Consider the following 25,188-nt stretch of genomic DNA (forward strand, 5'->3'; position numbering starts at 1 on the left):
GTTCACCAAAATACAGTATGAGCTTGTTCAATGAACGTCGCTCTTTTAGCGCGTTGATGCAAAACACTGCTTGTGGGTGTTGTATTCGTACGTGTCTATCATGTGTACCTGTATTTCTTTTCTTTTCTGATTCCTGCCCCCCATTTTCTCCCCAATTGTACTTCGTCAATTTCCCCCCCTGCTGCCCGGGTCACTGCTCCACCCTCTGTCGATCTGGGGAGAGCCGAGACTAGCACCATGCTTCCTCCAACACATGCGCAGTTGCCAGCCGCTTCTTTTCACCGACAAAGCCGGAGGTAACACTGGGGTGCGAACCTGCGAACCTCAGGGAATCTACCGCTACACTACCTGAGTACCTGAGCACACCCTCTTTCATTGTATTGTTGGTGCATTTGTGTTTGAGATGATTCCTCTCAAGGGGTTTTCCCTCATAAAGTTCAATATCTGCTTCAAAGCTTTTTAAAAGATTCAAATGCTTAGCAATAGGCCCGGCTCCTAACATGCCCTTTCACTCTCTTGATCCTTCATCGCTGCTCTGAAAGCAAATGTTTTCTCTCCATTTGTAGCATATACAGTAGTTTCATTACCCACAGTAATGAAGGCCTACGGTGTCTGCAAGAGCTGCCAGTGGGTGGGTGGGGGGGGGATAAAGGGCAAGAAGAGGACTGTGATTGGACAGAAGTAGAGAGTCTTACCTGGATCCACTTATCGGGAATGGCCATAGCCAGACGGTAATCAAAACCAAGTCCTCCCTCTGCCACTGCTCGGCAGAGAGCAGGCATCCCTGACACGTCCTGTGGAGAAGCCACACAATTTCATATTATATTTTCTCTTTGTGTGCACAAGCTTCTTCCCCGGGAGTCAGCCTCAGCATTTCCATCTGCATTGTATGATGCTCTAAGATTACATCATTACTACTAGACAACCCACAAATTAATGGGGAATACGCACAGTCCATGGAGAGCATAGTCGGATAGCGCCACCTACTGGCAACACAAAAAGCGGTTTATCTCGTGAACCGTTCGTCCGTGCGATTTCAAACTTGGCGGGTGCGCTGCTTTGAACCCGATGGGAGTGCAGTGCCGAAGTCTGTGCAATTCGGACACACGCATAGTCATAGCTCCACCTACTGGCATCACAAAAAGCCTGTTTGTCCGATCGACTTCAAACTTGGGGAGTGCACTGCCAAATTCCATGCAATTCAGATGTGCATAGTCGTAGCGTCACTGTGTGTTCGTCCGATCAACTTCAGAATGGCGGGTGCACTGCTGGAGACCAGAGAAAATTCAGTGTCAGAATTCATGCAATTTGACCAATCAGAACACGGCTTTCACATATCTTGAGAAACCGTTTGTCCGATCAACTTCAAACTTGAGGAGTGCGCTGCTGGGAACACAACTGACTGCAGTGCCGCATTCCGTCCAATTTGGACACGTAGTAAGAGTGCCAGCAATCTGGGAACCCAGAGTCTGGCATGTAAATAGACTCCGGGACAGCAGTACCTTTTTTTTAGGCTTCCTGTACAGCGCAAATCTTCTGCCCCGGGTTGAAATTTGGGAGAGCATGATGTGTGAATGGGGGGAAGGGTGACGGGCACTGCACTAGTTTCAAAAGTAGCAAAATCCCATTTACTTGTGCATTATTCCTTAATTATACCAATGAATACTTAAGCAAGCCATTACTAACTATTAAGTGCTTCATTAGTAATAGCTTTGTGTGTGTGTGTGTGTGTGTGTGTGTGTGTGTGTGTGTGTGTGTGTGTGTGTGTGTGTGTGTGTGTGTGTGTGTGTGTGTGTGTGTGTGTGCGTGCCTCTGCGATGGTGATGCAGTCAGGATAAAGGGTGTGCAGAATGTGATTGGCAAGCATCAGGTAAACCAAAGAGGCTTCGTCCACCTGTAGGCCAAAGTACTCGCTGTAGTCCCCCGAGAAGCCTGACCCTGAGGAGGAAAACACCCATGTTGTCAATAATCATTTCATACACAACCCAAAACTTTCTCTTTTTTATCAAAAGCATAACATAAATCACCGACAGACAAACAATAAACACAGAACAAACTGTGCGTAACCGTATGAATAATTTAATGTATTTTCCTTGTCAAGTTTATGAATGTTTTCAGGTCTCTCTTGAAAAAGAGATTTGGGCATCTGGGTAGTGCAGTAGTAGAAAAAAAAAGAAGAAAAAAAAAAGAAAAAAAACCTAAACTAAATTTGTACCACTGTTCCTTCAGAAGTTGTAGTTGTCACAGACTGTGTTACATAGTTGATTGCTCTATTGCTGACAAAAATGTGTTATTGTAAGTCGCTTTGGATAAAAGCGTCTGCCAAATGACGTAACGTAAATGTAAATGTAGATTCCCTGCCTATCAACACAAGGGTCGCAGGTTCATGCCCCCATGTTACCCCCGGCTTCGTCGGGTGTCCATACAGGCACAATTGGCCGTGTCTGTGGGTGGGAAGCCGGATGAAGTGTATGTGTCCTGGTTGCTGCTGCTCTAGTGACTCCTCTGGTCGGTCTGGGTGCCTGTTTGGGGGGAGGGGAAGTGGGGGGAATAGTGTGATCCTCCCACGCACTTAAGGAAGGCAGAGGAAAGGATGATTGACGTCTTCGAGCTGTGGCTGTGGAGACGAGTACTGAGAGTCAGTTGGAAGGAGAGACGGACAAATGACTGGGTGAGGGCGAAAGTGGGAATAACTGTAGAGCAAGGAATGCTGGAGGAAGTAAAGAAGAGGAAGCTGAGAAAATATGACCACTGGAAAAGACGAGGCGACAGCCTAGTGCTGGCAACAATAGAGAGAGAGGTGTGCGCGAAAGGACGACGGGGGAGAAGGAAGACAGAATGGATAGACAACATCAGAGACTGGAAAGGAGATCTGGAATCTGCAAGATAGGCTGCCATCGAAAGGAATGCCCACGGCCCATCATAGGACTAAGGCAAACTGAGCAGAGCTGAGCCCACGCACTACGTCCTGCCGGTGAAACCTACTTGCTGTTAGGTGAAAAGAAGCGGCTGGGGACTGCACATGTATCGGAGGAAGCATGTGGTAGTCCAGTGGTTCTCAAACGATTTTTACGAATGTACCCCCTTTCAGACATGTACTCCTTTCACCAGCAGAAAACATTTTTGGGGAAATGTATTATAAATAATTGTATTTGCATGTTATTTGGAGTAAACATGAACATTAAAATGGGTTGGTCAAATAAGTTTGTATTAATACTTTTACTATATAGTGAGAAACATGGGCTTGTGCTTCACGTGTGGTAGGAGGTAACTGCAGTGATCAGGGAGGTAACTGCAGTGATCAGGCTCTATTCCAGGCACTGCTCTTTGCTTCATTTTGGTCATTATACTTAAGCCCCAAACACACTGGGAGCATCTGACGCTCGCGTTTTGAAGCCCACCCGTTGTTTCAAATGGCCGAACGCACACCAAGAGCGCGTATCAAATGAGGCACGTCAATTAACGCTTTCTGTGCGTTTGGGGCTTTACAGTATACTTACTGTACATATGTGATCAAAAATGTTTAATGTAGACAATCACGACATTTGAATGGTTAGATTAAAGTTGCACTTTTAAAAATCAATTTTTAAAAGCAGTTTCAGACTATCTGTGATCAACGCATCATAACTAGACTCCGTGTTGAGTGGCTCCCACAATAGTTGCTCAAATCCTCCCAATCAGGCATGTTTGCAGCATTTGAACTGGAAAGCCTCCAGTTAGCAGGTTGAATTTGACTAGAGAAGCTGCTCGTGATCCAGTATTTTGGCTGTTGCCTGTAGGAATTACTCTTCAAATTTATTGAATAAAGAGCCCTTTTACTGTCCTAAATTACAGTACATGTATTTGCAAAACATCATGAAGAGCTTTTTTCCTCATCCTGAGCTTAAGTATATTTGAAAACAAAAGCATGAAATCTGAATCCAGGTTAATACACTAGAGTAAGGCCATTGGCAACATTGTAACCTCATGTTACTTCACTGAAACATGCCGTGAAGATAAGGAATTGCAGTGCCATAAGGCTTTGCCCTGCTGGTTTGGGATCATTCAGTCCTGGCAGCCAAACTCCTGTCTAATGCTAATACATACTGCACTATGGGACGTGTTTGAAGGAGAAGACAATGATCCGCTCTACACTCACTGTTATAGAATGGAATTTACCACTCCTCATCCGCTATATAATTATAACAGCTTATATAAACCAAATGAAATGAAACCAAGAGTCCAGGAAGTGTCTTATAAAAGTATGTCACAATTTGACATACGCTTTATAGGCAAAGGAAAAGAGGAAAGGCAGAGAGGAGGGGGGGAGAGGAATGTATGTGCGCTGCTGCAGTCTGACTGGGAGACTGTTGCACTGTCCAAGGTTTCAGCAAAAGGGAGAAATCCTCAATGCCACTGGGGTGAATGTATGTGTGAGATGTCACTAATAATAAGTCATACCATTAATTATGCGTATGCAATTATAATGATAGCTTATTGATTAGGAAATGCCAATGGAACTTCAATTTTCTACAACACTCACTATGCAGTCCTGATGCACACAGCTGTTGAAATGTGCTCTGTATATAATAAAATATATGTGTATTTGGATATAAACTAGCCTTACCAATGCCATGGTGGTGGTACAGCATCGAGGTCACTCCATCAAACCTGAAGCCATCAAAGCGGTACTCCTCCATCCACCAGCGCAGGTTTGACAACAGGAACCTCAGTACTTCCCAGCTAGCGAAATACACACACACACACACACACACACACACACACACACACACACACACACACACACACACACACATTCAAGGTCAGATAAACAAGATGCTGTGAATTATTCACACATCTCATCACGCGGGTTAGGCACCAGAGATTAATTTTCAGCGCTACGGGACATTCACATATTGATACCCAAAGCTCCATTATGTGGGAGATGGAGTGTGGGTGACAGGAGATGGTGTTTTCATTAACTACACTATAGAGGGGAAGCTGTCCCCGATGTGTCCAGTTGTCAGCACTGTCAGGATGAGAAATCAGTGCCTTACAGCACACAGCTAAGTTCTCTGATTTCCATCAGACCACTTGCACACGACCATTCGCTAAGTGTTTAGTATGGCCAGCACTGTCCCTGTGCGTTTCAACGGATAGGATTTCATGCTACACTTGAGTAAACAAACACCATGCAGGAGAATTGAGTTCCCTCTCCTGAGGATAAGATCAGTCATACGCTTCTACTCGCTCTGGCCTCCATCTCCAGCGTGTGCGTAGCTCCTCTGTCCAACCAGCAAGAGGACAAAGACTCTGGATAAAACCAGGGGAATGGAGACCCTGTCTGAATCCCAAAGAGTAACTTGTGTGCTGTAGCCCATTCTGTGCTACAAAAGGATGTGATTGAAGTGCTCTCTTGTCTGTTGGCTGGCCTGTGTTGGTGAGGACTAAAGGAGGAGGATGCCATACATGGCCAAGTCGCCTAACCTGGGGTGGTTGAGGATGGCAGAGTCATCTGGATCTGAACGTCAACGTACACTGCACACCACACCTTCACCCGTTCAAAGGCATGTTGCCATGGAAACGTCAGTTAAAATGCAAGATTTGGTGCCTCTATGCGGTGTGTGCAATGCACACAAAATGAAACATTGTACACACGGAGGCCATATTTGAAAAGAAGCAGTCAAGCACAGAGGAAGTGAGGCACATGCCACATTCATGACACTGATTGACTCTGAACTGCAGCTTACCGTATGCATAAGCTGAAACATGCAATTGCGATGCTGTCTGTACACTGTATGAAGCTGGGGAAGGCTGGTGGAAAGAGTATATAATGTAACCTCTCAAATTGTTAAAATATATATTTGATACACCGCCTGAATGAACAAACAGCAAAGGATTATTTATACATGTACGCATTATAGCATAACAAAATCCCAGTTTTTTTTTTTACTGTAAGAATTTCGGTAAGCCATAGCACAAAATGCATTTGGATGTGCTGTATTCTGTGCACCATATCTCAGGGCTGGGTGACCCCAGCGCTGTTTGACAGGTGTGAAGCTGCATGTTACATCGACGCCTCCTCTTTCCCCAGAGGTAGAGCACAAGGGAGCGGGCTATGATCCGATAGAGCAGCCCGGCTGGGTGGTCACGCGGCCCCTGTGATAAATAGATTAGGTCCTCCACTCCGCTGCACAGAGCCAACAAAGGCTCAAACAAAATGTATCCTCACGGGACGGAGATAATAGCCAGAGAGAGCCAGAGGCCCAAGATGAAACCATACTGCCACTTTGGGAGCCGCACCGCCATTCATCATCAAGTCCAATTACACTGAGAAAGTTAGATCTCTATACCTGATGCAATACGCTGCTTATCTACGCAGTTAAATGAAGTTATCATTCTGTCAGCAGTGTTGGTACAACAGCAAATTACATCTTACACTGTCCTCATGCAAAACCTGACCGAGGAAAATGTGGCTTAATGGAGTAAAGCTCTTATGTTGCTGCTTGTGGAGTAAGATCAGATAATCCATCACACTTGCTGTTGCTTTACCTGCAAGTGGCTACACTCTGCTGACTGAACAAGCATCAGCAAGTCAATCCAACTACTGTAACATCTACGGTGTTTAAGCCAATCGGCTTTGTCTGCTCCAGTTATGTTGCTGCTTAGAGCTGACTTCCCGTGGCCGTCTCAACATGAGTGCGACGTTATAGAACTTATGTTGAGCTGCCGGCCAGTGGCACAGATACCTAAATATGCCGTGTTTCTTGAAGTGGATTTTGCATAAGAGGTCAAGGTAACTTGTCATGGTGGCAGGGAGGAAGATTTAAGTCCCTGTTTTCACAACATCACAGGTAAGCTGCAGATAAGAGCAGATAAATTGAGGAGGCTGACAGGTCATTCCACAAGAAGTGTGATGCTCAAACAACGACGTGAGACAGGCTGATGGATGCTGTGCGTTTGTTGGACCCCGAAAAGGACAAATAAGGTGCCTCATTTAACGCATTTCAAACTTTCCGCCAATCCCCACAAGTGTTAATGCGTCACACACAACCACACACATTGATGAGAATGACACCTGCAATCAATTCACTTTATTGGTTGAAGGCCCAGCCCAATCCGATTTATTTATTTGTCTGTTTACGTATTTATTTATTCGTTAAAAATCTTTAAAATGTGAAAGCATTATAAACAACTGTGATCCAATCAAATAGACTGTGGGGTCATCTTGAGGCACAATCTGGTCGCTACATTTTATGAAATGAGTCTTAAGCAACCCGTTGTACTTGTCTAACCTTAACCAAAGTGTTAGCTTCCTAGCCCTAACTGATGTTTTAGTTGCCCAGAAATTAATCTTTGATGAAGCATTTGAGGATCACAAATGGGTGTATTGGGTAGCTTTGGGTTGTATTATTTGTGTTGTTGTATATTATGTTAATATTGGTTTTGTTATGTATTATGTATTATGTTTTTGTCTTAGTTTGCTTTAGAATTCTGTTGTAGTTCAGGTTGAATTACTAGTTTTGTTCTCTATTTATTGTAGTTATGGGTTTAATTTTTTGTTTTGTTTTGTGTTGTTTTAATCTTGTGATGCATTTTGTCAATATGCATTATGTCAATGTAAACTTACTAGTTATTATGTTGTATGCATCATGCCATGTTTTAATATATTTTAGGACCCCAGGAAGACTAGCTTTCACTATTGTGATAGCTAATGGGGATCCAATAAAACAATAAACAATAAACAATAAACATGAAAATGGCGTGACTACTAACAGAAAGCTCTTTTCGAAAATTATTTTTCATGGAACTTTTCTGCTGTTCATCAGCCAGTTTTAAGGGGCTGAGGGGGCATGGTGGTGCAGTGCTGCTATGTTCCTGCCCACTGGCTCCATCCAGCACCTACTGGAAGCACTACAGGCAGCTCCAACCACACGCCAAACTCACCTAGAGCTAAGCTGAGCTCATTAGCTGGCGTTCACCGGAGGAAAAGACAACCTACTTCTCCCCTTGCTGTGCGGCTTGCTGGGGAAAGGGAATTCACTCGTGGACTGGGTACTAAAGACTGGAATTACTGGGTTTGGGAGCTGGTGAGATGTGAACTCGCCAAAGTGGAAATAAACAAGTCAAAGAAAAGCAGATGCTCCAAAGGGAGATAGCCTTTGTTTTTTACCCCCTTTCTGGATGGGTTCTGCTCTGTTTCTTCAAAATAAATGCTCCAGGCCGTTTATCAGCAGGGACCTGATTCTTTTGCCTTCACAGGTTTGATTATTGTGAAATCACACTGGTCTCGCTGTCTATCTATTCTACTGCCCACGGTGTAGAAAAGCATCGGGGGAACCAGAGAGACCGACATGCAGCAAAGGACATGAGTTGGAGTCAAGCTCACAATACTGCAAATACATGCTATGCACTGTAGCCTGCTGAGCCACAAGGCCAACCCACCGGCTATGCGGCCTGATAATCTAGTTTGGTGGGACTCCGGGCCGGTGTTGTGTTGTGTGTGTAAGGTCTGTGTGTGTTTTGGGCTTTTATTTTGAAGGTCTGTGTGTGTTTTGGACTTTTATTTTTAAGGTTCTGTGCTTTTAATTGGAATCGCGGGCTCGCCTGTCCCACAGTTCGCCGAGCTGGCCCTGCAGCTCGCATTATGCAGCTCGGCGTCGCCCTGGCTGCTCCTTGATGGCATACTTCAGGGATGCTGGATCACCTGTCCTGGAGCTGGCAACATACAGCTGTACATGGTTGAAGACGGTGGTCTGAAGCCAGACTCCCACTTCTTTCAGTATCTGCCCCTGGGACTTGATTTTGCTCTTACAGTATGACATCACTGATGACATCATCAGTGGGACTCTTATGATATCACTGATGGATTCACAACACTTTTATGACATCACTGATGACATCACAACCTCTTATGACATCACTGATGATTGTGTGTGTGTGAGTGTGTGTGTGTGTGTGTGTGTGTGTGTGATGTCACTGATGTCAATTTATGACATCACTGATGACATCATCACTGGGACTTTGTGTGTGTGTGTGTGTGTGTGTGTGTGTGTGTGTGTGTGTGTGTGTGAGAGAGAATTTATGACATCACTGATGTCATCAGTGGGACAGACAGACAAAGCCCTAGGTCCCTTTCACAGTATAGTGTGTAGAGAGCTAGAGAGAGAGAGAAACCTCACTTCCTGCTTCAGCACTGTACCAGAGATTTTCATCCGCCATTTATTTTCCCATAGAGATTTCGTAAAATGCTTATAAAAATAGTTTTACTTGTTCAAACCAAGCAGTTCAGATATATTTAGAAACAGGAGAGACGGTGTAACATTTCACTCGGACCAAAACGTAAAAAAATTAAAAGTTCTATGGTCTCTCCCGATTCTAAATAGCTGAACCGTTTGGTTTGACCAAGTACAACTATTTTTCATAAGCATTTTACTAAATGTTTATGGGAAAATAAACAGCGGAAGAAAATCTCTGGTACAGTGCTGAAGCAGGAAGTGACGTTCACTTTGCCTCTCTCTCTCTCTCTCTCTCTCTCTCTCATACATACCAGTATAGATAGATAATATATAGATAGATTAGATAGATAGAAAGAAGATAGATAGATATATAGATAGATAGGAAAAATGTACGTGTACGTGCTAGATGTATAGACCAATAAAAAGAAAGAAATTTGAGTTGTTATGTCATTTAGATTAGATTTAGGCTCACACTGTCTAATCTAGGTCTTTTTTATGAGAAGGCCATTAAGGTTTAGAGCCTATATAGAGAGAGACTAAAAATGATGGCACCATCAGTGGTATTTGCGGTCATGCCATACATTCAGGAAGCAAATGTATTTAATATTATTTGAGACCTCACAGAATGTACATACAATCTAGGTCAGTGCTACAGTATAGTGCTAATCTCATTTGTGGAATGTCTATACACTCGCTTTGGTCAACATTCATTCAGGATCAACCCCCTCGCCCCAAAGGCACAAAATAATTCCTAGGCCCCTCATCTGCATATCTGCAAAAACAACAATTTGAATGTAACGATATGCGTATGGAATAATCTTGTCAATGAGAAAATGATGTCATTGGTCATCAAACACACAACACATTTCTCAGCATGAGAAGACGTACAGGAGTTGAAAAGATCTTCTGACCACTAAAGCCTGGCCTCGGGCCTATAATCCATATCTTAAAAATTCACACAAATATTGATGAAAAATGGATGCAAATGATCCAGTGGGAGATGGGGGATTACTGATTGAGCCAACATCAAACCTCTCAGAAGTCTCACATCTGAAGGCCCTGATCTACAGAAAGGCTTGGCTTCACCAGCTGCCAGAGAAGATGGCTGCCTGCTTCCTCCAGAACCAATCATTCAGTCACTGTCTCAGGGTGACCTTGCCCTCTTGGCAAGAGCTTATTAAAGATGTAGCAGCGAACCAATAACACAGGCCTTGGATACTCCCCGGGTAGTTAGTGCTCATCACATCAAGAGCAGGAAGAGCCCAGTGCATCCATTTATGCATCGACATATGAATGAAGGCTTTTAGAACGTGGAGCTCAAAGCATAGGAAATAAGAAGGTTTGATTTAATCGAATTCCGTATTTCAATAAGTACGATTACAAACCAAATGCAGGGATACCAAGAGTCTCTTGACATATATAGTCTAGGGAAAATAAGGTTTGACCTTAAACTAATTGCAACAGAATTTATTTTCAAATGTTCATGTTTATATTGATGCCCGAAACACTGTAGTAAAAATCCCAGAATACAATATATCATATACCAATTACAACGGCAGCTTGGACAAGAATCTTAGTGTCCTTAAGAAGTTTCACTGCAGCACTGGCTCCTTCTTCTCATCTCGAGTTGGTATTCAGCGACTACAAAAGCACTTCTAGCATTACAGCCTGGAACCAAAGCCGAGACAGACACTCTTAATACTGAATGCAGGCGCATTTGACTCCAGCAACACCAAGTTAACAAATTGGATAGCAAGCATCTATCTAAACAACATTCTCGCCAGACTGAGCTGAATATTTCATGAGGGAAAGCTGAAGAGGAGCCGATATCAAAAGAGGTGTTCTTTGATAGAGATTGCAGAAGTGGACGGACCCTGAGCAGAGGAGGCAGCGAGGAGGAGAATACATATCTGCTTGGATAGCTTATATCAGCTTCTGTCAACCTATTAGGAATGTCACCGTCTGCCTCCGGTGGCTGATGCCGGGGCGGCGCGATAAAAAAACAGGCAGTATTTTAGACGTGGCTCCTGACTAGCCCGTGACGTTCATCTCTTTCCAAAGGGGGCAGCAGGGAAGCTTGACACAAAAGACGCGTCCAAACAACCTGCGAGGGGGAGAGAAGACAAATGAAGCCACACTATGACGTGCCGCAGCTCCTTTGGGCTTTTACAAATGACTCGTCATGTGCCTCCCAGTCGCGGCATATGTCTGCACTGTGTCTAATGAGTCCTTCTGATACGAGGAGAGTTCAATAACTAATGAAAGAAGAAGCCTGCGCTCTTATTATAGCCTCCATGCCTGACACTGAGCATTGTATAATGTATTGGAAAGCCGCTGCGCACGACGCAAAAGCCAGTTGAAAAAGGCATTCGGTGGACTCAACAGTGGTCCTGTTCCCCTTTAATGTGTGGTGGGATGGTTTTGCAGGGACAGAGGCGAGAGGAGGAACACTTGGTTAACAGGGTCTCCAACAACACCAATCAATAGTTTTGGTGTAAGCGTGAGCAGCGGAGTGGAGCTGGCGACACTTTCATGTTTTCCCCCATGCTTCTGTAATGACCTGAAAATACAGAGTGCTAAAAACTGTCCACATTCTAACATTGCGTCGTTATTCATGATGCGTTAAAATTCTGCACCCGTCCTGCCATATATTTAATGGTCAAATCTCAGAGCCTTTGAGGAAACTTAAAAATCACCGTTAATAGCCCATTGTAAGCCTTGGGGGAATCAGATTTAACGTGGACACTCTGGTGAGAGATGTGATCTGTCATTTTAGGATCAGGGCGTGCTTTTGACCTTCAACTATACACAGTATATCAGATCATCTCAGAAAATGGAAAGAGTGGCATGTCAGCTCCCATTTGGCCTCATTTATCAATCTGCTTATATGTGGCCTATACATTTTTGTGAAATGCAGATATATTGAAATCGTAATCCACATATATCAACCTTGCCTCCAAGGGTAAATAAACATTAGTATATCTGATGCTGCCATGATAGATTTTAAATGTTAGCATGTGCCCTCTTGTTCATACTGTATGAGTTCACAGGCAGGCATTAACATTAAAATGCCTCTACTTATCTCCTTATCTGGAACATATTGTGGAGGCTTGAAATCGCAGTAATTGGCGAACAGTTCCTGGCTGGTATTGGTGGACAGTGCTCCAGTGCTCAGAAAAAAATAATACTGTATTTCTAATGCTCTATACTACATTAAAATGTATAAACGTCTAAGAGAAGCATAAAATCAAGGGCAAATTCGGCCCAGGACCACGTACTCAGTGTAGCAACCACGGGGGCAGCCATACCTGTGACTTGGGCACATTATCAAGATAAAGCTGTGGACTTATACATTTAAAACTCACAACAACTCACGACAGTAAAAAGTAATGAAGAGGGTTTCCCTCAGCTTACACTTGACACTAACCTCGCGTCACCTCCAGGCTCTCTCTCAGAGGAGAAGAGAGTACCACCATCACCACCATTTTGTTTCTGAAGTGGAAAAGTGAATGGGGTTTTCGAATGGAGATTTCGCTTAAATGCATCAAATAACGTCTGTGGTTACAAAAGTTTGTGGGAGCACGAATTTGGGTTCAGCAGGATAATCATCACAAACGTTAATCACTGTTATGCCTTTTGAAGCATTTTCTAAAAAAAAACGCATTAATGTTCCAATGTTATGTTCCATAATTCAGAAAAGTTATTCACGTTTGTGAAGATTCTTCTGCTGAACCCAAATTCGCACTCCAATAAACTTGTGTTAACCACAGGCCTTATTTTATGTATTTAAGTGAAATCCCCATTCTGAAACACCATTCACTATTCTCCTGAAGAAACCGGAAGTATACTTCCGCACTCATTCCTGCGGTGCTGTATACTGACGCACACAAACACGTTCATCAATGCATCCGCTGCCGTAATGTCTCATCCTACTTTATTCGGTTCCTTGTTTTATTCCAAACAGAGAAAGTCCCCTGACGTAATGTCTCATCCTAGTTCATTCGGTTCCTTGTTTTCTTCCAGAGAGAAAACAGAGAACTCCGCTCTGACATGCCAGTGGAAACGCTACTGAGAGATGGAATTAAAAACTATTGCCCACTACTGTTTGACATAACTGCCCAACAACAACAACAACAGCGGTGGCTAAGTTGGAGTTGCACAGGCACCAACGTTACTCAAAGATATATTATGCTATCACTACACAAATAAGCTGTATTATCTTGTGCATCCGCGCATTTTCAGTGAAACTGCTTCATCTCTCTCCACACTGCACTGTGGCAGGCGGCCAGGCAGCGCTTCAGCCTCAGCTCCAGTCCAGTCCACTCGCTCAGACACGAGACAGACGAGCTGTTGTCTGTGTGTGTGTGTGTGTGTGTGTGTGTGTGTGTGTGTGTGTGCGTGTGTGTGTGTAGGTGTGCCAAGTGTAGGATCTCACCAAGCGACCCCGAAATAAGCATCCTTTGCGTGACATTATGACTGACTGACTGACTGAGTGAATGACTCACTCCAAAAAGCCGTCTCCTGACCACGCGCTGCGCACATGCACGTGGTAAAAACATGTAAACTAGGCACAATTCCACTACCACATCAATAAATAATTGAAATTATGATTTAATTACATAGGCCCACTTTTTTAATTAAATATGTGAGGCCTAAATAAGCTTGATCAACATTCATACGTTTTCTTCCACATTGTTGAAATGTTAATGCGACACATACCCAGCTTTGCACAACAAATAAGATTTAACGATTTAAACCTCATGGCTGCTTTAACTGTACTAGAGGAATACCGTCCCTGTGTGTGGACATTTAGTCAGGCCTCGCTCACAGAGTTGGCATGCAGCCTCTCCTCTCTCTCGCCAGAGTTTTCATAGTCCACTTCAATTGGCTGATTAACTCAGCTCACCTGTGGGGTCCTCCACTCTAGAGCTCTCCATGGTGCTGAACCTGTCTTGAGACATTTTGGCCACTAATAAACAAATTTGGTTGGTCCTAATTTACCTAATTCGAAAATCCGACTCTGTTAGGTCAACCACAGGGGTGCTCTTTCCACTTGCTGAAAGATTCAGCGTGATCACACGTTAAATGGCATAGCTGTGGCCGAACACAATTGTGCTCTCTCTCACTCACACACACACACGCACGCACGCACACACACACACACACACGCACACGCACACACACGCACACGCACACACACACACTTTGCATTCTTATTATAGGATGTATGATTGCACATCTATTAAACATATTTTGATGCCAATAAACTGATGCTAAAACATCTTTTGTTGTGTACAGGCCTTGATGTGAGGTAAGCGCTAAAGTGTACAAACTTCTCATCCAAATGTGATAAATGCCACAGTGCTTGTGCAAACCATTTTCCATGCAATGTCAGCAAACAATTTGTATCTTGAAATAATGAGGCAGGTTTTTTTTTTATATTAAAACAGGAGAACGTTTCACGGAACAGAGTGCACTTGTGTCATCAACTATACCTGCAGTGTATCCTTGCCTGTGTGTTTTCTATGTGGTTCGGAACGGTTGGCTTTCACATTCGCCAAAGCGTTCCACAGACCACCTGTTCAAGTGGATCCTGTCACGGTTCCCCGTTGCACGCCCGGGCGCGGAACGCAACGTTCACACACACATCAAACGTTCCGAAACTGGGGTCAATATGGGGACAAGTGTGGTCGGGAACGGTACCGGGGCACCAGTGTGAAAGCACCGTAAGGCAAGTTCTGTGTTTCCGCTAACAACAGCAGAGTCTCACGTTGAGGCTAGAGTGGGGCGAGCAGTACCTGGAGTAGTTGAAGAGGCGGCTGTCCCACATGCTGTGCTGCCCTCTGGGCGGGGGGTGGAAGAAGCACGAGTCCGAGCCGTCAAATTGGTTGAGACCGTCCTCCGTGTTTTTGGAGGCGTGGCTGTGGACACAATCCAGCAGCACCACGATGCCCATGGAGTGAGCCACGTCTATCAGCTCCTTCAGCTCCTCTGGGGTGCCATAGCGACTAAAGATGCACACACATACACACATTAATTCCTAAACCTTAATGCCATCCTTAATCCTCTCCGCTGCATGCCTAACTTTTAACCTAATCTTAATCCTACAGTAATTTCAATTTTCACCCTGAACCAAAGCCCTAACCCCAAACTAATTCAGATCTACTTCTAATCTTAAACTTACCTCTAAACGAATCTTAACCCTTACCCAAACTATACAGTACCTAATCCTAATTCTAATCTTAAATCACAAAATAACCACTTAAAGTAGTGAGGACTGTCCAAATGTCCTCGCTTAAGAGGACTTTCCTCATCTCTAGCACATATGGATGTTTGGATCTTGTAAATATAACAAGCTGTGACCACGTACACACACACATGCATCCACAAATTCATGCATTTTCTCTCTCTCTCTCTCGCACACGCGCACACACACACACACACACACACACACACACACACACACCCACCCCTCCCTCCATGTTTGTCCTCCAAATTAAAAGAGAAAAGAAAAGAAAACTGTGGCCAAAGGGTGGGGACATTTTTGTGGACGAGCCAAAATGTGTTAGGTCGCAGCTACAAATGCAAGACAACACACACACACACACACACACACACACACACACACACACACACACACACACACACACACACACACACAGTGTGACACACATTCTGAATGTATATTTCTTGCTGCATTGCTTGGAGAGTGTTGTGATTAAAACAACCAGGAGACTACGGAGCAGTATATTATTTCCCAAATGTAATCTTCTCAGGTCATTGTCTAAAGATCATCCATTACAACGAGCTGTCAGGTAACCTTCCCACATCTTTTATTGATAGATTTTGTATCGCAATATAATTCAACTACAATCCTTTAACACCGCTCAAAGGGTCACAACGAAGACACTGTAGAACACACTCTGCAAACCACAGATGAACTGGGGCACGCAAACACTGCGCGCGCACAAACACACACGCACGCATGCAGGCACGCACGCATGCACACCTCATATTGTCCTATGACGTTCCATCTGTCCTTCCGGCTATCAGTATATCAGCTTCCTTGCCAAACAGGACACATTGACAGTATTACCCTGCTTCCCGGTATTCAACCACTCAGGTTTTAAATGACTGTGAGAGATCAATCATGGGTGAAATTACACTATATACATTACACTCCAAGCAAGGAAGGGGGACCTCTGGAATGAGGCACATAGATACATTTCCAGACTAGTCCAGTCTCCTCTCTGGAATAACTGCAAATGTGTTTACGGTCTGCAGGGTGTCAGACTTCCTAACGTTGATTTGCAACATCCATGTAACCGTTTTCATGATGGTGCAAAGTTACTCGATCAATGAATCCCCCCTGACCAACTAGCATTCATTCATCCTAAAATATTTGTGGTTGTTTTAAAAGGCAGATACTGTGACTGGCAGGCACAGTGGAGTACACGATATGTCAAACACTGGTAAGAGAATATCCATTAAACACTCAACAACACAACACAACACACGTCTTTTGGACAATGTGATGTTGCGATCCCGTGATGACAAAACATTTCAATCATACTCAGAAATGGCCATAGATTTACCTGGAAGCAGCAAAGAAACTTGTGATCTGATATCCAAAGCTGGCATAGTAGGCATGCTCCATGACAGCCATCAGCTGTATACAGTTGTAACCTGAAAACAAGAGAGAAAAGGATATTGATCTGTAAGGCTGGGTGCAAAATCTACCAGTAAATTAAATAGATTTGTCTTGACTGTATATTTTTATAGCTTTCCCATGAGATTGTCTTTTTTTTTTTTTTTTCCCAATATGTTTATTGTCATTTTCTTTCTTATACACAACATACAGTGACAATACAACTTTAAAGATCAGAAACTTTACAACATACACACACACATACACACACACAAAATCAACCTGCAACAATTCAAACTAAATACTGATAAAACAAATCAAAACACTTCCTCCACATTGCTCACACCTTTTTTTTTTACAAACTTTCAGGCAAGACCTCCGCCTCCATCTCTCATGAAACGCATGTATGGCTCCCAGAGCTGAGCAAAATCTTTCCCTTTGCCCTTAGCAATGTACGTTAGTCTTTCCAGGCCAATACATTCCGAAAGTTCCCGTTTCCACATTTTTAGTGATGGCGCATCCATATTTTTCCAGCAAAGTGCAATAGCTCTTCTGGCTTGAAGAAGTCCGAAGTCCAGTAGTTTAGCTTGTTTTGTTGTTTGCACAAAGTCCCCCGGATAGATACCAAGCACACAGAGTTTGACATTAAGAGGAACTTCAGTATCAAAGATCTTTGACAAACAATTTATGACACTCTTCCAGAAGTTTTGAATCTTTGAACATCCCATGAGATTGCCTAGCTAAATTTGTTTAATTGGTGTTGATATCATTAAAACATCGGCAGTGGGAAAACCACTAAATTATGCATGATCATTCAGAAATACATCTTTGATATGTATGGCAGCTTGATACTGTACAATGTTGCTTGACATCCCGGTGTCTCATTCCAACTTCAACCGTTATATTTGGATAGCTGCATTTCCCTGCAATAACTGGGGCGTATATTATTCTTGCCATCTCCTCCTTTCTAATAATAGCTTTGGCTGCTTACATCATACAGCACATACCTAAGTCGTGTTCTATTCAATTTAATACAATGAGTGCCAAATAACCACAGGAAAATATTTGAAAGATGATTTCGAATACTTTTTCTTTTCCGGGCAAGCTGATCTGAAGAAGAAAAAAGCCCTGTGGTTGACCTCACCCAGAGCAATTTAGTAAGAGAGTGGCGTCAGCGGAGGTCCAAAATGTGTGACACAGTAGCCAATGAACAGCCAGGAAGGGGGCTCGCGCTATGTTTGAATGCTAAAATAAAGCTGATAATATACAATTTGATTCTTTAAACGTCGGACCCTTTCAAAGTACATCACAAACTGACCACTTTGCTGCAACTCGACAGCACTGCTTAATCCAAAACCCTTCTTCCAGGAACTCTTGAGAGTAAAAAAAATCGTCCATTGGAGTGAATGTCGCAACTCTTTTATATAGACGGATCTGACCTCACCCATTCGCTACTCCAGGCATCTTGAAACATTGCTGGAGCTTTATGCTATTTGACCTGTGTCAGTCATACATGAGCTCCAGGCATTTCCCGTTTTGACACATGCTGCGCTATCCTCAAGACAAGGGGTGACTACAGGAAAACACCAGCTCTCAGAGTCACAAGGTCATATACATTTCAAACACGACCTACGCAAACTGCTTCTATGAATAAGAGAACAACACTGAGGACTCCGTATAGGCCCTGCATTTTTTATAGTTGTGTGCAGCAGCTTTATTTATTCATATATCTCTGCTTCTTTTCAGACGAGAGAAAAACTTTGGCTTCAGAAGGAGCGTGACAAAGCACTGGGGTGAGAGGAAGTTTCTCTCTTTTTTTGCCATATATGCTCATCTCTCCACAGTCAAGAAAAGGAAATGGCAGGCAAAGGCAGCTGTCACTGGAGACGATAGAATTTAACCTCCTGGAGAATCCTATTGTGCAGAGTCCTTCAACCGCTGCAGGTAGATTCTTTGACAGAATTCACGTCGGCAGTTTCCTTTCCCCACTAGAAAGGATGGCAAGGCCAAGGAAACAGTCTTTTATCAGATTGCTCCTGGTTTGCTGTGCCAACCATATCTGCGCATTTTAATAATATCACTGCAGCAGGCTGTACTTGAATGCAAAATAATACTCCATCTCATACTGTTTATCTACTGTAGAGCAGAATTTCAAACCAAGGCAGGGACCTGTATGGTGAGGCTGAAGTCAGATTCAAATCCAGCCCTTTGGCACAAATACAATTATTATGAAGTAAATGAGTCACACGTATAATGAGAAAAAGCAAAACCATGTGTGAAAGGGAAAGAACAACGTCATTTATTTCAAGTATAATTCACCTTAATGAATAACTGGTTTTATATTAGATGGATACTGAGTTAGAAAAATCACACAGTTCAGTTTATCTACAGTACAGCCCATTGTTTGACTGAATGATATACGTCAGGACATTTCGTCTCCATTAGTAGTCTGCGGCGAGAACACAGAAATGAAAACAAGTTGTCAGGTTTTCAGCCCCAGCTCTCCAAACTGTGTGTGACTTGTGCCGCGGAGCTCCCGTTACAAACACTGTCCAACAGTAATGATCACTTCAGGTCATAGCAGCAAACAGGATGTTGACTTGCCGTTGTGGCTTTGTGCAAAGCGAGTGTGACAGATCTGCCACTGAAGATACAGTGAACAGAACAGTGGCACTCAAAACGGCACAGTATATCTGCTGGGTTAAGGACCGCTGTTGACAGAGGCAGCACAGCTCACTGGCAGACAGAAAATGGGCTCAACCTGTCTACTACCCGTCTACTACTAGTGTTCCTCCGGGTGTCTGGGTAGAGTAGAGGGTCAAGCACTCGCCTACCACCGCCGAGACCCGGGTTCAATTCCCGGTAACGGTACTTCCGGCTCAGTCGGACGTTCCTACAGACACAATTGGCCATGTCTGCGGACATGAGTCCTGATCGCTGCACTAGCACCTCCTCTGGTCGGTCGGGGTGCCTGTTTGGGGGAACAGTGCACTACGTCCTGCCGGTGAAACAAGAAACGGCAGGCGACTGCACATGTATCGGAGAAAGCAGGTGCTACTATTTGGCTCTCCCCAGGCCGGCAGAGGAGGTGGAGCAACGAGGGGACAGCAGAGGGAATTGAAAATTTGAGAAAATAAAACCCAAAAACGTGATTATATATATATATATATATATATATATATATATATATATATATATATATATATATATATATATACAGTATATATATAGGGGTGGGGGCATACTGTATAGTACTAATCTCACTGGAAGCAGGCTGCAACAACACTAGCTAGCATTGCTATACGCTGAAAAGGCAAGTTTTGACGAATTTTGGATTGTGCAATAACGCAGGCGTGCTTGGTACTTTGGGTGGATGGTTCATGGTTGTAAAGATAACAGAGCCTTTTCTCTTGCCAGACCAGAGTGAGAGGAGCCAGACTCTCTCCTGCGCTGGTACAGCACAAATTTGAGATGGTCTGGCAAGCGAGACTAGTATAGTACAAACACCATCTTAATGCTTCAGTTACTCTCTGCACTTGGCTGATAGAAGAAGATACAAAATACTCTCCAGTGGCGTGAACAAAAGGTTTGACAGACAGGAATGTTTATTGCTGTGTACTTCTATTTTGCAGACTTGAAGAGCTAACAAAATCACAGGGAGGCCACGCTCCACGGCGATAGAGAAGACGAGTGTCATTTTGGAGGTACTGCTATCTCATCTCTTACCCAGGTCTTTTATGCGAGGCAGCACATTGGTTGTGAAGTTGGTGTATGATGCAACCTCTCCCTCAGGTGAAGCGATGCCCACGTGGGACTCGTAGATCCTCAAACTCCTGGGCTTCTTCGGCCGAGGGTGGATGTGCTGAAGAGGAAACCAGAAATTGTATATAGAAAATCTTATGAGAGGCCAACCAAGTTTCCCAAAGATTACAACAGAGGCCGATGCTAGTTATGTGGTGGATGATAAAGAGATTGAGCAGTCGGACTGGCTGTCTAAACACAAAGGGAAAGGGGTCTCATTTTGTAAACAGCCCATTCCTCGATGGCTAACAAGTGTTTGAAATGCATGATTGAACCTCTTCTAAATGGAGTGAATATACTGCCGGTAAGAGCGCTTGTCTAATTAAAATGGAAGTAAATAGCAAGCGTTAAAGAAAGAGAGACGGCCATACCCTCCCATTGCTTTGCTTGTGCACACTTGTGTTGAGGACATGAAGTAGCACTGAGGCACATTCAGCCTCTCTCAAATCAAGCCCCTCCATTAAGAAACAGCATTGGATGTGAAATGTGTGGCAGGTTTCAAAATGTTACGCGTCTCGCTGTTACAATTCAAAGCAACGAGGCAAGGACTTGGACAGTCAGGCGGGAGGCTGATTTTAAGAAGTGGCACTGGGCCAAGTAGACAGAGCGATCTAAACATCGTCTCAGTAACATAACAGAGGGAGACCGGCTCCATAAAACTTTTTATTTTGCCGTCACACTAGGAGAAATACGATGAGGCACTCACAACGTAAGGTTGAGGAGGATCCCAGTGAACCCAGTCGTAGATGACAGATTTCTCAGACTTGATCACATATTTTGCCCAAGGTGAGATCCTGTACAGCCGCTTACCCTCTTTGGTGTGAACGACCACCTGGGAAAACAAGACAAATGAGTGTTGGCTAAAGGAAGGGCAGTCAAAACAATGACACAAAGACAGGACATTCAAAAGACACTACGGTCACTTTTACAAGGGTCAAAATGAAGAGGACACACTTATTGTCTTTGCCGTGAGAGAAACAGCAACACAAACAACTAATCAGACTTAACGTCGATGCATAGACACTGATAGAGTGACATAGGTGATCCAAAAATAGAGAGGAGGTATGCAGAGTGTCTAAACCACTGCAAAATGGGAAAAGTGCAGTATAAACTAGAACATAATTGCAGTATAGGAAAGACATTAGCAAGAAATAACAGTATTCCAGTTTAAGAGGCATGGTCACAAATCACTAACAGTACTCTAAGGTCCTTTGTGTCTGCTGCATGTTTCTCTGCCTAGGTGTATTGTGAATTTGTGTCAGCATTTATGCACATCTTGCAGGAGTGAATTGCTTACATCATAGAATCGTGCTGTTACTTCCCATCCATTATACAGAAAAAATGATGCAGACTGTTCAAGCAATCAACCAGACATTTTTCAATGTCACGGCGACATCAAAACGCCTCCCCCAGCAGCACGCAGCTCCCCTCTCTCCCATGCCAAGCTATAGGTGCAGTGGACAAAAATCTACTGACCACAAGAGAGAGGGAGTCATTTGGTCCATGTATTGGCAAATCTCAATCAATTTGTCATTCATGTCACAGTTTTTGTGTTTTAATTTTAGTGGAGGGGTGAAATTTCTCCAATGGTTTGTAACAGTCACTCACAGGCCCATCTACATTTAGCACAGGACTTGGAGCCAGAGAGCAATTTAGGAAAATACCAAATCTAAGTCATTAGCTATGCGTCTCATTAGCTATGCGGCTCATCTATTATGTCTTTAATTCAGAGATGGAACGATTTTACGATTTTAGACGGACAAGCCCGTCTTTATTGTCACACGGTTACACATCAACACATGCACGGAGGGCCACAAACACACACATGCTGACGGTGGCCGGTGAAATTTGTCCTCTGCATTTAACCCACCCTGGCCTTGTCCTTTCCTCCGGGGGGGCAGGCCAGGAGCAGTGGTCGCTTTCTCGTACAGCGCCGGGGGACCGACTTCGGATGTCCCCGGGGATCAAATAAGGGGATCAAATAAGTATAGTTTGGAAAACTAACTGACAACTTACTTTCCTGCCTTCAATCAAAGAAGAAAAGAGGAAGCCAGCGTGAGAGTTGGAAAGCCCCGGCAAGAATCGATCCAGTAGTGCTGCCCACAGTATGTGTTCGCCCTGTTTTGTCCCCTGCAGAAACGGCCATTACAACCCAACTAATTATGGCTACTGTTGTGAAGTAATGACTGGTCCAACGCTGCCTGCCTGTTGTGAAGTAATGACTGGTCCAACGCTGCCTGCCTGCGAGCCATTGGCCAGACCCCCCTCTGGGCTTTTTTCATTATACCCAGGCCACCTGGGGGTTGGAGGCCTGGCTTCCCTTATGACATGCTTCACAGTTTATAAGATTATGAAAAGATATGTGGATAAATGCACTGGCATAAAGCTTGGCAGAGTGGTAGTGCCTAGCATTAGGCACATTAAAGAAAAATCGGACCGCTGGGAAGGCTGAAAGAGTGAGTCGATTGGAAAAACAACTAAGACAACGGATGTAGCATAGGTAATTTGCAAGGGTTAGTGTCGTTTGGATGAAAAAGTTGACCATTTGACTGCTTAGGTAATGCTGCAGTATACACTTCTGTTGTTCTGTATCTGTATCTGCATGCATAATGACAACAGAAAGAGTCGATTGTATCTTTTAATCTCAAATACTGTACCCACTAGGGATGCCAATTTTAATCAATTTCCTTAATCGATTAATTGGTCTGTTAACGATCAATTCATTGATTAATCATTATATAAAAAAACAACTTTTGACATACAAAACAGGAAATGCAAAATGCGGGTTTTTACACCAACCAAACTTCCTGCATTAGCTGAAATTGTGCTTGTAGACGTGCTGTATTACCATGTTTACAATGAATACCGTTGTCTTTTTGGGTGTAATTCCACACTGGACTTTTTGCCTGCTTGGCCTGGCTTTTGTCTTTTGCCCTTGTCGTGTTAAATGACTTCAACAACTAAAATGAGAAAATAGCACATTGTTGATTAATGGGTTAAAATATGTTTGATCGATCCAATTTTTCACAGTGATTAATCGATTGTCGATTAATCATGAACATCCCCAGTACCCGCAAAAGCACATTGCTTGTTTATAGAGACAAATTGGGCTCCAGACAAAGGGGATGGAAGGGCAAGCTGCTCTACATGAGAGTGATTGGAGCTGGGCTTGTGCTTCCACCAGGGAGTGCTGTGGAACACATTCTAAAGTGGGGCTCACAGCAAGACAGCCATTCATAAGCAGCGGGGGTGCGCAAGGAGAGGCCAGGTGCCAGCGTCTCCATCTGCTTCTTATCGTCCTCAGACTGACCTCCGCTGACAATTGGAACTGGGCAGCCTGTCCAGGGCACAGGAGTGTGCCAATGATGACCCGGTCCCAAGGAGAGTGGCGCCACTATGCCATCCATTCCACTCCTGGCATCTCATTTCAGGATTATTTCTCATCCTCGCCGTTTGCTTGGGAGACAATGCATAATGGAAGGTGCTTCTTTTGCATTTAACCCTGATGAATTATTTACTAGAGCTAAAAACCAATCATCTTTGCCCGCTGTGTTTTCCACTGAAACAACAGCGCACAATATCCTGAGAGACACCTGCCACAGACGGAGGTCAAATAAAAGCTGGTGGGATAGGTTCTTCCGGAGTGTATTCCCTCCACTGTGCAGATCGTGTACATACAGTTATCTGCCTTCTGTGAGCTGTGAGCCGGACGTGTTGACGACAGCTACACACCAGGCCTCCAGTTGGATCATAATAAGGACGCCACACAGGAGAGGTCATCTCCCTGGCGCATGACAGCGACAAGCCCTCATGCCGCTGCAATGAGGGGGACGCCTATGAGAACACAAAAACAGCCGTGAAGATGTTCTGTTCTGTACCTTGAGTTTGGTGTTGTGATCCACAGCTGGAGAACCATCGCGTTTGGGTGGCAGAACCAGCTCCCACTTGCCATAGTCCTTCTGGGTGTAACGGTGGGAGAATTTGTCCCAGTCATCTATGAGTGAAGACAAAACAAATTTTAAACACCAGTTGGCTGCGTCCCATTCACAGACATTAGAACATGTTAAAGTCGAGCTGAACCCAAAAATGACTTTTCTTTTCTTTTAGTTCAAATACGCTGGGTATGCAGTGCACCTATTTAATAATGTATGCAAACAAAATCACAAGTCTAATTTCTTTCGTTTTTTCACACTTTTTCAAAAGTTCATTTTTCAAGATTTCATTGATAACAGTAATGTACAGTTTGCTGACGTCACCTAGTACTATCAAATTTCTACCCCATTTCAACCAATCATATCATGACATGCAGCTGTCAATCAAATCTTCATTTCAGGATCATTTTCTCTTCCAAAAGAAAGAGAAAATGGCGCCTAGTGCCTGTCATCTGGCAGAATTCCTATCCCATAAACTAACTACTAACTTGGCCAATTGTTAGAAACATGAACAAAAACCAAAAACTATAATCTCTAAGAATGCAAAGAAATGTAACTGGCTCGTTAAAACACGCATTCCAGGAATATT

The 25,188-nt window shown here is 43.7% G+C and overlaps 1 protein-coding gene across 1 annotated transcript; it reads right to left on the reverse strand.

Annotated features, from left to right (window-relative positions):
• Positions 1-695: 695 nt before the first annotated feature.
• On the reverse strand, positions 696-24,661 carry LOC310771851 (1,4-alpha-glucan-branching enzyme-like; the record flags this gene model as incomplete). Its single annotated transcript, XM_083664360.1, has 8 exons — positions 696-794; positions 1,811-1,938; positions 4,607-4,722; positions 15,017-15,226; positions 16,814-16,904; positions 20,593-20,728; positions 21,374-21,499; positions 24,546-24,661. Coding segments are annotated over 8 exons (1,022 nt in total), but the record flags the coding sequence as incomplete, so codon positions are not given.
• Between the last annotated feature and the right edge of the window lie 527 nt (positions 24,662-25,188).

The sequence above is a fragment of the Poromitra crassiceps genome, assembly GCF_964638095.1.
Source record: "Poromitra crassiceps genome assembly, contig: HAP1_SCAFFOLD_1377, whole genome shotgun sequence".
In the NCBI taxonomy this organism is placed as follows: Eukaryota; Metazoa; Chordata; class Actinopteri; order Beryciformes; family Melamphaidae; genus Poromitra; species Poromitra crassiceps.